This window comes from Phodopus roborovskii, unplaced genomic scaffold (assembly GCF_943737965.1).
Source record: "Phodopus roborovskii unplaced genomic scaffold, PHOROB, whole genome shotgun sequence".
NCBI lineage: Eukaryota > Metazoa > Chordata > Mammalia > Rodentia > Cricetidae > Phodopus > Phodopus roborovskii.
The window spans coordinates 5,578,350-5,593,721 of NW_026126460.1; the positions used below are offsets into that span (position 1 = coordinate 5,578,350).

The window sequence follows — 15,372 nt, forward strand, 5'->3', positions numbered from 1 at the left end:
GCTCTGTCTTAAATATACCTCATTTCTATCAATCTAAGTGTTTCCACATGATCTTATCTTACTGGAGAAAGGGTCCAGACCTCCTACTTCTGTCACATCCTACATCTTGACTTTTCTTTACCACATCTACCAGCATCTTCCTTGTCTCCTGATCCCGCCTATCTTGCCTTGCTATTTGCCAACAGTGCTTTATTCATTAACCAATAAGAGAAACATATTTACAGAATGACATCTCCCATCAATCATCTGACTGAGGTTGGCTGGGTCTCTTGAAGAGTTCAATGACTAGCCTTTATGGAGGGCTGGAGTGCATGTAGTGACTTGAGAAAGGGGTGATTAGAGAGTTCTGCCAACTGGTGGTCTCTGTGCCTGGAGAGAAGTACGGAGGATCTTCTTATGAGGAAGACCTCATAGTCTCATAGCCGGTTAATCCTTCCCTATATGCGGTGCAGCAGGCCCAAGGCAGAGCAAAGGAAGGAGGCCTATCCATCCTTGGTTGGACTCTAATGAGAGTTTTGTTAGAGTTGTTTTTATTTATTTATTTGTTTGTTTGTTTACATACTGTTTATTTTTTTCCTACCTGCCCAAACTCCAAGGTCTGTATGTGCAATTAAGTTTTCAATCTGTGTCTAAAGCTTTAGCCTTTAACTGAGAGGTTTTGTCTATTAAAGCTGGGCCATTGTTGGGCCCCATTGATAGGAGGAGGTCAAATCAGGGAATTAGTTCCTGGAGGAGGGTTTTTGTTTTGGTTTTGTTTTGGTTTTTGTTTGTTTGTTTTGTTTTGTTTTGTTTTTGCTTTTTCAAGATTGAGTATCGCACTGGCTATCTTGAAACTTGCTCTCTACACCAGATTGGCCTCAAACTCACAGAGATCTGCCTACCTCCACCTCCTGAGTGCTGGGATTAAAGGCGTGAACCACTAATGCTGGCTGGAGGAGCTTTTTAAGCTACTATTTGAACAGTTTAAGTCTAAGTGAGGAATACTTCTACCCACTAAAAAGGGTATTTATAAAACCTAGCAAATACTTGTATCCTCTCCTGGTGGGCCTGATCTTGGTGAAGTCAGCTTTCCCAGAGTTTGCCAGGGTGTTGGCCTCCCATTTAGATCACTTCTTGGTAGAGAGCTCTCTGTTTAGGATTTACTGGAGCACAAACACCTGGCCTCTGGCTAATATGTTCCACACTAAACTGTCCAGTCTAGGTATAACATGACTTGGCCTGAACAACTCAGAAAGCTTGGGGGACCCCTGGTGAAGGTCGCTTACCAGAGACATACATTTGTTTCTGGGAGAGTGGCCCTTCCCTATGCCATTCCATCTGTGGGTTTGAACTGTCCATTTCTTCTTTACCATGGAGCCTCAGGCAGCATAGGGTCCTGGTATGTCATCAGAAAATCAATAGTCCCCACAAGTCTTAGGCCTGTTTGTCCCGCAACCAAGTCAGAGACCCAGCAGTGGTGGACAGTACTTTGTAAGGGAAACCTCTTAGGAGGGCCAAGATTTTGTTATGTTTTGTTTTTCCAATCAGTGAGAACCCACTTTCTTTATAGATCATACCATGGATATGCCCAGTAGTAAAAGCATAGCAACTGCCTGTGTTTTCCCCATCTGAAAGCTTAGGTCAGATTGATCAGTTCTATTCTCTATGGTCAGGTAGCAAGCTTGGGCTCATCGTTTTGGTTAAAGTAAATTCTGCAGCTCCCATGTATCTGATTCCATCTTTCATCTCATGACAGTCATGGATAAGCATCTGTGGGCCATCATTGGGCAAGAGGGTAGCAGGATTGATGGTGGTGGATTTCTCAAACTAGACTCAAGGATGGGCCAGGAGTAGGGCCTGGCACTGGCTACACAGGCATTAGACAGCCAAAATCCTGGTGTTCCTTGGAGGAGGCTACCATAGCATGGAGTGATGTGAGTATAAGATCTTGACCCAGAGTTAACGTGTTTGTTTGTTTGTTTTCATTAGAGCAGAAGTAGTTGCCACAGCTCTTAGACAGGTGGGCCATCCTGTGACAGCAGGGTTCAGTGATTTGGACAGGTATGCCACAGGGCTTTTCCATGGCCCCGAAGTTTGGGTTAAAACCCCTTTTATAATGCCTTTTTGTTTCATTGACAAACAGTTGGAAAGGTTTTGATACATATGCAAATGCTAGGATTGGAGCCAAAGTTAAAGGTGTTTTTAAACCTTCAGGTGCATTTGTTTAGTCCAGATTAGGAGCCCCACTTTCCTGGTGTATAGAGGCCCTACTATTTCTACAAACTCTGGCCTAGAATCCAATACTTAGTTGATCAGTCCCTGAGGCTGAATATCTCCACTCAACTTCTGTGGTTTATGTTGTAGTCCTAAAGAAGGAGATCCTAATACCAGTGAAGGGAAATTACAGAAGCAGAATAGATGAACTTGCCAGCAAAGTAAAGCAAGCAGGACAAAAAGCAAGAGCTTCCTTCTTCCAGTTTTTGTGGACTGCCATCAGAAGGTATGGCCCAGATTTAGGGTGGGATTTTCCCACCTCAAATGATCCAGTAAGACAGTCCTTCACGGGTACGCCCAGCTGATTAGGTTTTACTTGAGTCCAAATGTATTTGCGTTGACAACCAAGACTAGCCATCACAATTACAATCACTGTGGTGTCTATATGCTGCAACATTGATATTAATAAACACTAATGTAATTATTTTAAAAGTACATTCTAGGTGACTATATCTCACTTTGTTACTAAGTGCTAGCAAATGTTGCTGTTTAGCTGCACAGTGACCCTGCATGGGGGGCAGGATTATTATATTTTACAGATGAACAAATAAGCATGTATAACACCAGGCTTTCAGACCTTGTCTGCCTCCTCTGGGAACTGAAGGTCATACAGACATGTTCTTGACAGGTTTACTAGAGATGTGGGAAGAAGGCATGACTTTGTATTAACATGAGCATATTGTGAAATAAAATTCTCAAGAACTATTATAGAATAAGAAGGATTTCTGAGAGTCTCTATGCTTGAAGAAATGCTTTCACTCCAACACCTGACCCCAAGGTTCTAAGCACACCTTCTGCAGTAGAGTATTATTGGAGATGCCTTAAGATTTCCATGGTTCAAGTAATATGAGCCAGGCTTCCTTCCAGTGTGTTCTAAGAGTTTGAAGGGATTTACAATTCCTATTGAGAAAATGGATTTCAGCATGCCAGATTCTGCTTATAAAGTCGCATACATAATATTAAGTCTTGTATGTAGAGGAGACCCAAGCTGCATGGAACTGACTCCCTCTACAGATTGCTGAAAGCATGGTACTTTCAAAACATACATATTATTCTATTTTAAATTACAGAATCAATGATCTTAAGATCTGATCTGGGTTTTGTTGTTGCTCTTTGTTTTTTGTGATTGACGTGCTGATGGTGAAAATGTGAACCCCTAAAGAAGATGAGCTTTATGATATGAACTTTTCAGGCTCTTTAGTAATGGAAGGCTTTGAAATGTTAATGAGACTATATGTAAAAAAACGCACCCCAGCGCTTGCTGATACGCAGTCTTCATTTTCATGATTTGCATGAGTTTAAACCCAGAACTTATTGGTAATCTTGCACCTGCATTCCCATTTTAGGGCCCATTTATATCTATTTTTACAAAATCTTCTGTATCAAGTGAATGCCCAAGTTCTACATAATCAAAAAGAACAATGACCTCTAATTGTCACCAGTTTCACAAATGATCCATTGAGAAAAGTGGGATCCGCTTAGCTGCACAGTCACTGTGGTCTGCCCACCCCTTTACTCACTGCCTTTCAAATCTGTCTTTAGAATTTATATTTTTTTTATCATACTTTGCAAGAAGCATAGCATTTCCTATTTTTACTCAATAATCATTTTCTCGTGTTGCAGACTTTAGTTCCACCCATATGTTGAATTATAATGACAATAAGTAACTAATCAAAGCTATTGGTCCTAAAACCTTTTTTATGACAGTATTGCGGGTGGGGGGTGGAGATGATGGTTCATATGTATGGCACATGTGTGAGTGTACATGCACATTTGTGTGCATGCATGTGGAGGCTGGAGGTCAACATACAATATCTTACTCTGCCACTCCCCATCCTATTTGGGGGGGGAGATGCAGGATCTCTTCTCTGAAGCTGGGGTTCACTAACTACTAGACTTACTGCCCAGGGAGCCCCATGGATCTTCCTGCTCTTGCCCACACCCCTAGCCCACACCCCTAGCCCACACCTAGCTAGCCCTGCCATTACTGACAAGCACAGCCTTGCCCAGCTCTTTACATGGGGACTGGGAATCTGATTTCAGTTACTCATGCTTGTACAGCATATGCCTCACCCAGTGTCTCAGTTACGGCTTCTATTGCAGTGAAGAGACACCATGGCCACAGCAACTCTTCTAAAGGAGAACATTTCATTAGTCTGTTGTCATCATAGTGAGAAGCATGAAGGCATGCAAGCAGACATGGTGTTGGAGAAGGAGCTGAGAGTCCTACAACTTGACCCACAGGCAGCAAAAGTGACTATGACACACTGGGAGTAGCTTGAGCGTATAAGACCTCAAAGCCTACCTCCATATCGCTCACTTCCTCCAACAAGGCCACACCTCCTAATAGCGCCACTCTCCCTATGGACAAAGTATTCAAACACATGAATATATGGGGACCATTCCTATTCAAACCACCACACTCAAGGAGCCAGCTTTCCAGCCCCAGACCTAGACAATCTTAAGTGGGACAGGGACTTCAGTCCTTATTTCGGTAACCTTTCAATTAATGGGCCCATCCACTCACTGAACACCTCATGCTGATGTTTCTCATCCATGTTTCTCCTGTGTATTTGTATAGGTACTAAGTAGTATATGTATACACTATGTATAGGTACTGTGGACACAAAGAATTACATGACTCAGTCTTATTCTAGTCCCATGAGTGACTGGAGAAATGAATATAGGCAGGTAACATTAATGCTATCAGAAGGGCATGTGGGGAAATTATGCACTGAACACCATGCTTTAGTCAGTTGTCACTTGGGATGATTAGCAAGGATTGGCTAGAAATCACTGTTTAAAAAACAACAACAACAACAACAAAAACAAAAACAGGACTTCATATATGCCAGGCTAATCTCATCTTACTGTGTAGCTAAGGATGACCTTGAACTGCCTCTTGCTTCCAGGTGATGGGATTGTAAGCAAGACCCATGTCATGTTACGTAGTGCTAGAGATGAACTGGGAGCTTATGCATGCTAAGAAGAGTCCACCAAATGAGCCATGTCCCTACCCGGCATTCCAATGTTTTAAAAGCCTCTGGAAATCTCTTTCAAATAGAATTTCCTACTTTCTAAATGTGGACACTCAACTTTAAAACTAATGTGTAGCTCAACCAAACATGTTCTCTGGCCAAAAAAAAAAAAAAAAAAAAAAAAAAAATGTTAGCAGACTGCTATTCTGCAGTCTCTGGTACAACTACATGCCCTAAGACATCATTCAGCTTGACACTGTCAGCATTCAAGTACAAATTCATCACTCACATTATCCAGACATGTTTTTTTTTGTAGATTTTCTGAATTCTGAGACCAGTAGGTAAGTATAGGTCAGTCTGCCAAGCCTTCTGATAGGCAAGGGGAGCCAGATAAATGCCCAAAGGATGGTTAGTATAATTGGCAAATGATTGGACCTTACACTGAAGGATGTTTTATTGACATCTCAACATTGATACTGACATTAAAAATAACATCTGTCAGAAGAATGGCTTCAGTGTGCAGTAATCTTAACCCTTGACTGATTGTGTGCCTCTCTCGGTGTGCAAGGAATCTTAACTCCATTGATTGTGTGCCTCTCTCAGTGTGCAAGGAATCTTAACTCCATTGATTGTGTGCATCTCTCAGTGTGCAAAGAATCTTAACCCTTGGCTGATTGTGTGCATCTCTCAGTGTGCAAGGAATCTTAACCCTTGATTGATTGTGTACATCTCTCAGTGTACAGGAATATTAAGCTTTGACTAATTGTGTACATCACTTTTTTGTTTGTTTTTTTAAAGTGACTTGTTTGATATTGTATCTATTAAGACCTCTGAAAATCAGAAAGCACATTGCTTAGCTGTGTGTGGTGGCACAGGCTTGAAATCCCAGAAGTGGTAGCTGAGGCAGGAGGAATGTACATTGGAAGCCAGCTGACATACACAATGAAATCATACTTCAAACCTATCAAAATCATGAAAATAAATCATTTGACTCTGTGTACTGTGAATGTAGTCTGATAGAGCATTCACCCTTGTGCAGCCAGGATGGAAAACAATTCAGCATGTGTGTGCTCTAACGTGGGCTGTTTTTCTTAAGGCTCAACATGATTGGCCAAGAGAAAGGAAGGAAATGCATATATGGTGAAATATAGAGCCAGAAGCCTGTGTACTGATAGCTCAGACTTCTTATTAATTGCTTTTGTGCTCCATACTCTCTTGGGAAACATACATGGGATAACCTGGGCTTCCACATCTATTTGAAACTTGAGTTCATGTGACAGAGATGAGGACATAAGGTACCAGGGAATTCTCAGCTGTCCTCAACAGGTGTGCAAAAGAATGCACACAAGTCCATCTCAGAGCAGATTGACCCACCCTTGAAATTTTTTTCTACCAGGGACACTTCAAACAAAGATGTAAGATACCCTAGTCTGGGACTTCTCTGTTTATAAAACAGAAATATGTCTGTGGAGCATCAAATTCAGAAACATTATTTTCAGCTCATAAGAAGCTAATAGAGTAAATCTTTGATGTCATATTCCAGGACCATAGCTTACTACCCCAAGTGATTTTGTGTTAAAATATTCCAGACTAGGGATCAAGTCCGGGGCTTTTATGTGCTACATAAGTGCTCTACCACTGACTTCTGCCCCAATCTGTGTGTGTGAAAGTTGAGAGTCTAATGCTGTTAGAATTTAATGGTATATATAGCAATACAGGAAAATGGGTGTGCCTAGTAGACTTCTGTCTGTGTAATCTCATGCCAAAGAATTCTAATGGCTTTTTCTTTTCTTTTTGGCCAGAGGATTCTAATGCCTTCTTTTCAGAACAACACATTGAAGACTGCAAATTAAGAAAGTGGGTTTAGATACCAGTAGGTTCAGAGAATGAAGGAAAGCAGTGTAGGTGGACAGTGACTGAGGGAACTGGATTTTGTTAGGGGATTGGCAGGAAATATGTTGTTGGTAATGACCTTGAAGAGCCAACCTCCCTTGGTGACTGACTCAGTTGTGGTCCTGCACAGCAGTCTGCCTGTTGGGGAGAACTGACTCCAAGAAATCTAGCCATTTAATATGATTAAACCTCTGTCCCTAACACGCCACGCCTTCCCATTTGACAGTGGAGATCCTGACTGCCCGTCAGAAGAAAGCAGAAGAACTGAAGAGACTGACTGATCTAGCCAGTCAAATGGCAGAGATGCAGCTGGCGGAACTCCGGGCGGAAATTAAGGTCAGTTTTGTGAAACCCCAGCAGAACGCTGACCCGAATGCCACTCTTTGCGTGTGCTTTGTCTCAGTAGACTACTGCTCTGACACCCTATACAGGCTTCCTTCCACAGCATTGAAGGACAGATTACAGAAGGGCGAAGAAACACATAGGCACTGTCCTTAAGCACAATATGGTTTGAAGGAATATATTATTTCAAAGGAGGGGGATAAATTAGTCAAGACCAACCCTTTAAATTGTATTTAAATGTAAGTCATTTGGGTTGTGATTTTTATGGTGTGATGTATGCCTATGTGTATGTACACTCCTGTGAGTATGCTCTAACAGTGACTTACAAAGCATCCTTTCTCTTTTTTTCTAGTTTAATTCCCTTTTTTATTAAGGTTACTATCCACAAATATATGTTTATTAGATCTCTTCCACTGCAATGAATCTGAACTAATCCAGGCTAATCAGAAGCAGAACTTGAAATAATATTTAGTCAAATCACCAAAGCCAGGTGTGTCCGCAGACATGAACCTACAACTAGAAAGCAGTGTGGTTTGTGGATAATTTAGGATAAAAAATAGTAATCCCCTAATTCTTTATTCAGGGTACCATAAGCTCTTGCTGCCACACTGTGACTCCTGCCACACACACACACACACACACACACACACACACACACACACACAAAAGAGCTCTGGCTGCTCTCTACTTGGGCCACGCCTCTTTTTTGGCCAAGAGAGGGGGATGTGACGCCTCAATTTATAGACCCACTGAGGTGAATCTTCCAGACAGCATTGGGTAAAATTACCAGAAGAGGAAGTGATCACTAAGGGCAAGAAATGCTTATAACGAAGTAGGAAAGTGACATTGAGCCTTCTTTTCTTTTACATCAGTTCTTAAACACACAGTGTGTCAGCACACATGTGCGCCTAGCTTCTCCCAGGGGTCTAGAAACCTTTCCACACACAGCTGCTGCTGGCTTTAGAACAGTGTCTGTCCATCACGGAAGAAAGCTGATTGGCAACAGCAGAAAGTGCCAGGTGATATTTGATCCCCTCCCTCCTTGCTAGGCAGGGAAGGGAGCTCAGGGAGAAAGGATTAGGTGTCAAGAGCCTAGAGGTGTCCCTCTCACCCTCCTTCTGGCCCTTGTTTCTCCCTACCCAGCCAATTGCAAGCGCCTCCTAACTAGTCTTCCTGCCTCCTAACTAGTCTTCCTGCCTCCGCTGTCTCCTTCCAGCCTCTCCACCCCAATTCCAAGGTTAAACTCCCAAAACAGACCCAGCCTCCCTTGGCATATGCCATCCCCTCCCCTCTCAGAATACCATACAGTGCAGGACTCAGTCCATGCTGCAACCCCCATTTCTTCTGGAAATTCCAACTTGTTAGCGCATCAAGTGAGGGATGTGGGATTGTAGCTTCCAAGTCAATTGAAATCAATTTTCTCCCAAGTTTCACTTCTGCCTATCGGAATCCCCCTTTTCATTACATGGTTGGCAGCACAGGCTTTGGAGTGAAACAGTATAGCTCCAAAATTTTCTACTCCTGTGGCTTGGATAAATTACATATTGTCTTAGGTTCTTAGAGCCCAGATTCCCCATCTGTAAAATAGAGGTAATGAGAGCACCGACTTCATGATCATGTGACCCGGTGAAAATGAGATTATTTCGTAAGAATTCGGTCAGAGTCCAGTTTAATTGTTTTTAAATGTCCCAGCTCCCACGTTCTCTCTCATAAAACCCTTTTCACATGTCACTCAGTGGGAGATAATTTCTTCCACTTCTGTCTACAAAGCACCAACCCCTTTCATCCTTGAGTTTAATGTTATCTCTTTCCTCGACGTGTGGTTAAACTCCCTGACACTCGAGGAGGGTTTGAGTCATGGTTATTTCTGTATTTCTCATTGTGCCGTCTACACTTAGATCTTAATTTCAAGTTGAATTTAAATGAATTGAAAACTAATCTTTTCCACTCCCTATAGCGGCACTTGAGATTCCATCATGAAGACAATGTTTTCTGGACGCAGAAGACTTTTTAGTCTTCTCGGTTTCTTATTAAAATAGTGACGAGGTGTCTAGGGAGGGTGGCATATTTTCTTTTGACAGTTAATACTATACCAGGCCCTTGGCCGAGCTAGGCAGCCACTGTGGGAATGTAACTCAGAAAACTGCGCTAGTGACGGATGCTAAAAGGCTGAGTAGATGAGCCCAGACACAGAGTGTGTTCATCGTGCATCTGTCTAAGCAGCAGAGGAGAAAATCAAGCTCCTACTTATTCCCAGAAAAAGAAGGTGAATGGTCATGGAGGGCAGCACCGAGTACCCACTTAGTAGCATCTCACACTGACTGGGCTCAAATGATCCCCTCAAGTCAGACATCTGTAGGCACAGGAAGAGCAGAGTGAGAGGGTGTGCAGGCGGTACCGTGGCAGCGTGGGACTCTCGCTTCATCTCTCTTTCCTCTAGCACTTTGTCAGCGAGCGCAAATATGATGAAGAGCTGGGGAAGGCTGCCCGCTTCACCTGTGACATCGAACAGCTGAAAGCCCAAATCATGATCTGCGGAGAAAGTGAGTTTTGCATGCTTACTAAATAATTCTGTGTGAGCAAGTGTGGTGCTGTTTGGAGTAGGCAGAAATGTCAGGTAGATGGTCTCCCGCCATGGCTAACCTGCAGTCTGCAGAGCTTTAATGATCTAAGGTCATGACACGAGTCACTGCAAATGTCAGGATTTGAACTTAGACTCTTCAAATGCCACTGGCCATCAGCAAATCCCCAGGACTTATTAAGCTGAACAGAGCATGTCAGCTAGTTTATACCTTCCCAGACTTTTCCTAAGCTTGACCAGGTAAACCGCCGCTCTGGTTCTACAGATGCTGTCCCAGCCTGCCGGAGTGCTCAGGCATGAGAGCCCTGAGTGCAGTCCCCCACCCACCCACCGTCTCCTGTTGAGCCTGACTTCTATGCTGAGTGAAGCTGAAGATAATGAGAGACTTCACGTCAGCCATTAGTTTAGTCTTGTTCCCTATTAAGCCTTAATTAGAGTGGCTAATGTGCAGCAAAATTGGCTGCTGCTTTTTTCTGTCCTCCAGCCCACACACAAGGGGGAGGGGGATGAGTGATGAGTGCTAATGTGGCTTTGAGGACAGTCACAGAGAAGGACCAGCCACCATCCACAACCTCATAGTCAGCAGGAAACTAAGACCTGACTGCACTTGTTTTTCTACATTGAATTTTCTTTTTTTCCCCTCTTTAAAAAAAAAAAATGTTGATCAACTTGGTCTAAAAATTACCAAATTGTGTTATTGTGTTGACTAGCATATGACCTAACTTTCAGATCACCTTTATGTTTCCTGTATATCCTGTCTACCTATTACACATCACATACTTGTGTAGTGACACAGTTTACTTTTGTTGCAATAAATGCTAGATAATTTTTCCATGTCAGTACAGTTAGCTGGTCACTTCCATAAATGATGTGACCAGTCCTCCAGTTGTAACCTTTAAATAACTTCCCACTGAGCACCAGAAAACAATGCTGAGGGCTTGCTGCTGGCAGCTCTTGGTCAGCCATCTGATTTTTTTTTTTTTTTTTTTTTTTTTTGCTGTGCTTTTTAATTTTTTCTTCATATGCTGCCTCATTTACAACAGAACCTCCTTACTGGCCCTCTCCAAACAAGGAGTTTGGTTGACACTTGGGAAGGAACCTACCTATCCTAGGTTCTCCTTGAATCAGATGACAAGTCAGACTCCAATCCTGACTGAATCCATGCCACCCAGCTCTGGTTGGGACGGGGGCAGGCAAGGGGCACTTCACTCACTTTCCTCCAGATGCCGTCTAGTAAGAGAAATTGTCCTTTACCAAATTATGAGTGTCCATATAAAGACAGCCAGCCTCAAGTGTTTGTGACAGTAATCCCCACAAAAATCCTTCGTGGTGGGTACATTGCTACAGCTTCTGAGCCAGAAGTGGAGATGGGAAATAATGACTCCATGCAACTGAATCTGGTAAGCCTGAGAGCTGCTAAAAATCCCCTGGCTGTGTTTGGACAGCCCAGAATCATTTGTCACACCTTACCTACAATATGAAGGGACTGGAGCTACATTCCTGTCCTTTCCTCTTCTAACATTCTGTGAGCCCTACTAGCCATTCCTAATCCTCTTGCCAAGCCCTGGGATTAAGTCTGATCCAACAAAGGGAACAGAGAAAATTGCTTTTAAAAATTGGTGACAATTTTAAAATTCAGAAGAAGGTTTTCCTGTCCAGCCTGGCCGCTGAATCCCAGTGAGCTGTGAGAGAAGTCACGGCTTTATCCTGGAATTGATTCCCTCTGGCCTCGATTCAGCATAATCACATAGAAATCATCCTGCCCGAAACCACCACTTTCAAAAACAACAGGACTGGCAATAATAAGCATTGAGCAGACCTGCCTGACCTGAATGTGCGCCTGACAGTGAGCTGCCTGATCTGCCTGCCGTGCACGTTAGCACCAGGAATGATGCAGACCTTCGGTTAAAGACTGGCTTAGGTAGACCTGGTGGAGTATAGAAAATGCACAGGACTGGCAGGCCTGCCCTATGGTCAGATACTCGTGACCCAGAGCAACAAAAGTCCTAACGCATAATTCCATCCATTCACATGCTCTCAGAACACAGGGCTCTGTCAGCCTCTCCATCCTTCTGAGGCTGCAGCACCGGATAGTATAGAACCTGAAAAGGGCAGTGTAAATGGACTGAGTAATGGGGGTTCTACAAGGCAGAATCATTTATGGATGAGCTAGAGAGGGAACATCACCATGTCATTGTCTTCCTATCCACGGTGGTTCTTGACCTAAAGAATAATCTTTAAGTCACTCAGGTATGTCTTTGTTCCTGCAAATGTCTCTTGTTGTGGATGTTCCTCATAGGAGAAATGTGGTGGTCTCTAAACACCATGGTACCTTTTCAAGCTACATCTTAAAGAGCGACCCTTCATGTTTTTATGAGCTCCTGCCAATTTCTTCCTCTTCTAGCACTTTCCAGTGGCCCCTCGTGCCAGCGGTGCTCTTGGCGCAGCCCCTAACACCAAACCATTCTTTGTTGCAGTCACACATCCAAAGAACAACTATTCCTCAAGAACCCCCTGTAGCTCCCTGCTGCCGCTGCTGAACACTCATGCAGTCGCTTCCGGGAAACAAGGGAACTTTGTCCGGAAATCATCCAATCACAACAAGCCCTCTGAGGGGAAAGTGGCGAACCCCAAAATGGTGGGCAGCCTTCCCAGCACTGCTGATGCTTGTCACCAGGCCATGCCCCCTAACAAGCAGGTAAGCCTCCCCGGGAGGGCCTCACAGTGCTGCCCACCATCCATTCCCAGAGGAAGAACATAACAGCTACTAGCCAGGCTCTCTCAGTTCCGAGAGCGCTGGCTGCCTGGCCTCATCCAGTCACCCTTCATGGGCTCTTGCCTTTGTGTTCTCTGCCATGATACCTCATTCACCTAATGCAGAGAGGTCCTCTCATGCCCTTCTTGCCAACATCACCAGGTCCTGGACAGACCACTGAAACCATTAGAGAGAGGAAATGTGATTGCTGTTAATTACTTTAAGGAAGTTCCTACTTAGGTTTGGAGAGGCAGTAACAGATAAAAGTTAGGCAAACTTGCCTTGTCTTTGAATTTCAGCAAAGTACACACATTTCAAAACAACTTTATTCATTCCTATCTTCTACAGCCTCTAAAAATACAACTTTTCACTAGGCAATGCTAGTGCATGCACTCAGGAGGCAGAGGCAGATGGATCTCTGTGAGTTCAAGGCCAGCCTGGTCTACTGAGTTCCAGTATAGTCAAGACTGTTGCACAGAGAAACCCTGCCTTGAAAACCAAAAAGAGAAAGAAAACAGAAAAAAAATGGTTGAAAAAATCTTTTCAAAGAAAAATCTTCTATTTCCTCTGTCTCTGGGAGGGATTAGTAGCCTGTGGTTAGAAAATGAACAAGAAATGGGATTCGCTGACATGAGTGTTGGTGGTACTACAGAGATAGCTTTCCTGATCTCTGCTGAGTCTCCTCTTGGCCTCTGGAGGTTCCCACTGCAGGCATTTTAAAGGAGTGGTTTGATAGGGAGCACCATGTCAGTGCACTGGCTAAATGTGTCTCCACTGCATTTGCCCCCATGCTTGTTATCAAACATCATGAGGAAAATAAGTCTAAAGTTTAACCCACGAGTTTCCCTTTCTTGGTTTCTTTAAAAAACAAAGAACATCAAATCCATTGCTATCATGCAGACTCCTTTTCAGCTGGGTGATTTTAGCATTTAGGTGGTGGCTAATTTAAGTGGCAGTACACTTCTGTGTCTGAGCAAAACAGTGAGGAGCCGGCAGGAAGGGCCCTGTGTTTCAGAGGAACTGTCATGAGCCCCACATCATTATCCTTCCTACAAAGTGAGGGGTCAGTGAGACCAAGGAGACATCCACCCAGAATCAGCACTCACCCACTCCTTCTCTGCCCCCTCCTCCTCTTCTCTTTGAAGATGAGTAATTTTCTCCCAGTTCCATCTATAACTGTGGTGCTAGATTGAGAATTATATCAACTGGGCCTGTTTGCATGTTGCCTTTTTCTACTGTAGTTTGAAAAACCTTATGTCTGTTATTTAGGGAGTAGATTTGCCTGATACCTACTGGTGTCTTCTCTGGTATGTTGGCTTCAAGCACTTCCTTCATTTCTCTTTTTAGCAGAATGGACCTTCTAGCCAAAGACGAAGATTTAATCCCCAGTATCACAATAGGCTAAATGGCCCAGCCAAGTCTCAGGGCGGTGGTAACGAAGCTGATCCCATGGTGAAGAGCAATAACCGGCATGAACACAGAAGACAGCCACACAACGGTTTCCGTCCCAAAAACAAAGGTGGTTCCAAAAACCAAGAGGGCTCCTTGGGGACAAAGGCCCCAGAGGCCCCAACACATTCTGAAAAGCCCCGTCGAAGGCAGCACGTGGCAGACAACTCAGAGGCCAGGCCTTTCCGGGGCAGTGTTGGTAGGGTTTCACAGTGCAATCTTTGTCCCACAAGAATAGAAGTTTCCACAGAGGCCACCGTTCTCTCTGTCCCTGCTGTGACGTTGGTGGCCTGAGCCGGGAAAGAAAAGAGCAGGTTTTGCCTGGTTTTAGTTCCCTGCCCAAGGTGCTGACTAATTCGCTGCCAAAAGAGAGTCAATCAGAATATACAAACCCTGTATGTTTGTGTCATTCTCTCTCAGTCATTTTTACTAATTCTATTACTCTGCTCTAGCTTGCTTCATAACTCCCATGGCTTTGCTTGATCTGTTGTTGCTTCTCCTCATCAAGACTTTGCATCATTTTAGCCAGGCAGTATTTACTCGTTGTTAGGAAAAATCAAGATGTGACTGAAGATGAGAGGCTCGGTTAGCAACCTATGTTGTAGCTGTGATGTCAATCCATTGGTTGTCTTTAGAGAGGTAATGTTGAAACAAGAAGTTCTTGGCCAGACAAACGTGATCTGCTGAAGACACATGTGCTTTTGTAGAATTTAACATCTAGTGTTTTTCTGAAATATATATAAATATATATATAAACATATATTGCTTTATTTGAAACAAATTAAAATATGCTGCATTTGACACCTGGCTTGTTTCTTTTTTCACTGCCTACCTTGACGTCGAATGTTCTTTGTTGCTGGCACTTTGGGGACAAAGTTAGAGACCGGAAGTTTGGTGCCAAGCTCCATAAAAGGAATTCTCAGGAAAAAGTGGTACTCCCGCAGTTACCATACGGATATGTGTGCTGTATGCCCAGTCATCTTGGATGCCACATGGTAGTTAAAAACCATGTATGTAACAAAACTTACGGAGAGTATTGGCTCATTAGCCAAAGTCCAGAATTAAAATATGCCTTGGGTCCAATTTGATCATGATTCCCAGCTCTTTCTCTTAATTCTGAA

The 15,372-nt window shown here is 43.5% G+C and overlaps 1 protein-coding gene across 10 annotated transcripts in view; it reads left to right on the forward strand.

Annotated features, from left to right (window-relative positions):
* Spats2l (spermatogenesis associated serine rich 2 like) overlaps positions 1-15,052 on the forward strand; it is a 166,226-nt gene extending 151,174 nt beyond the window's left edge. For 9 of the 10 annotated variants that reach the window (XM_051190236.1, XM_051190238.1, XM_051190240.1 and 6 more), the window contains 4 exons: positions 7,351-7,460; positions 9,907-10,009; positions 12,525-12,745; positions 14,150-15,052. In XM_051190236.1, the coding sequence (XP_051046193.1) occupies positions 7,351-7,460; positions 9,907-10,009; positions 12,525-12,745; positions 14,150-14,545 (830 nt within the window). In that variant the 3' untranslated portion in view covers positions 14,546-15,052. The remainder of the gene's footprint in view (positions 1-7,350; positions 7,461-9,906; positions 10,010-12,524; positions 12,746-14,149) is intronic. The other variant, XM_051190237.1, reaches the window with a different exon arrangement.
* Positions 15,053-15,372: the final 320 nt, after the last annotated feature.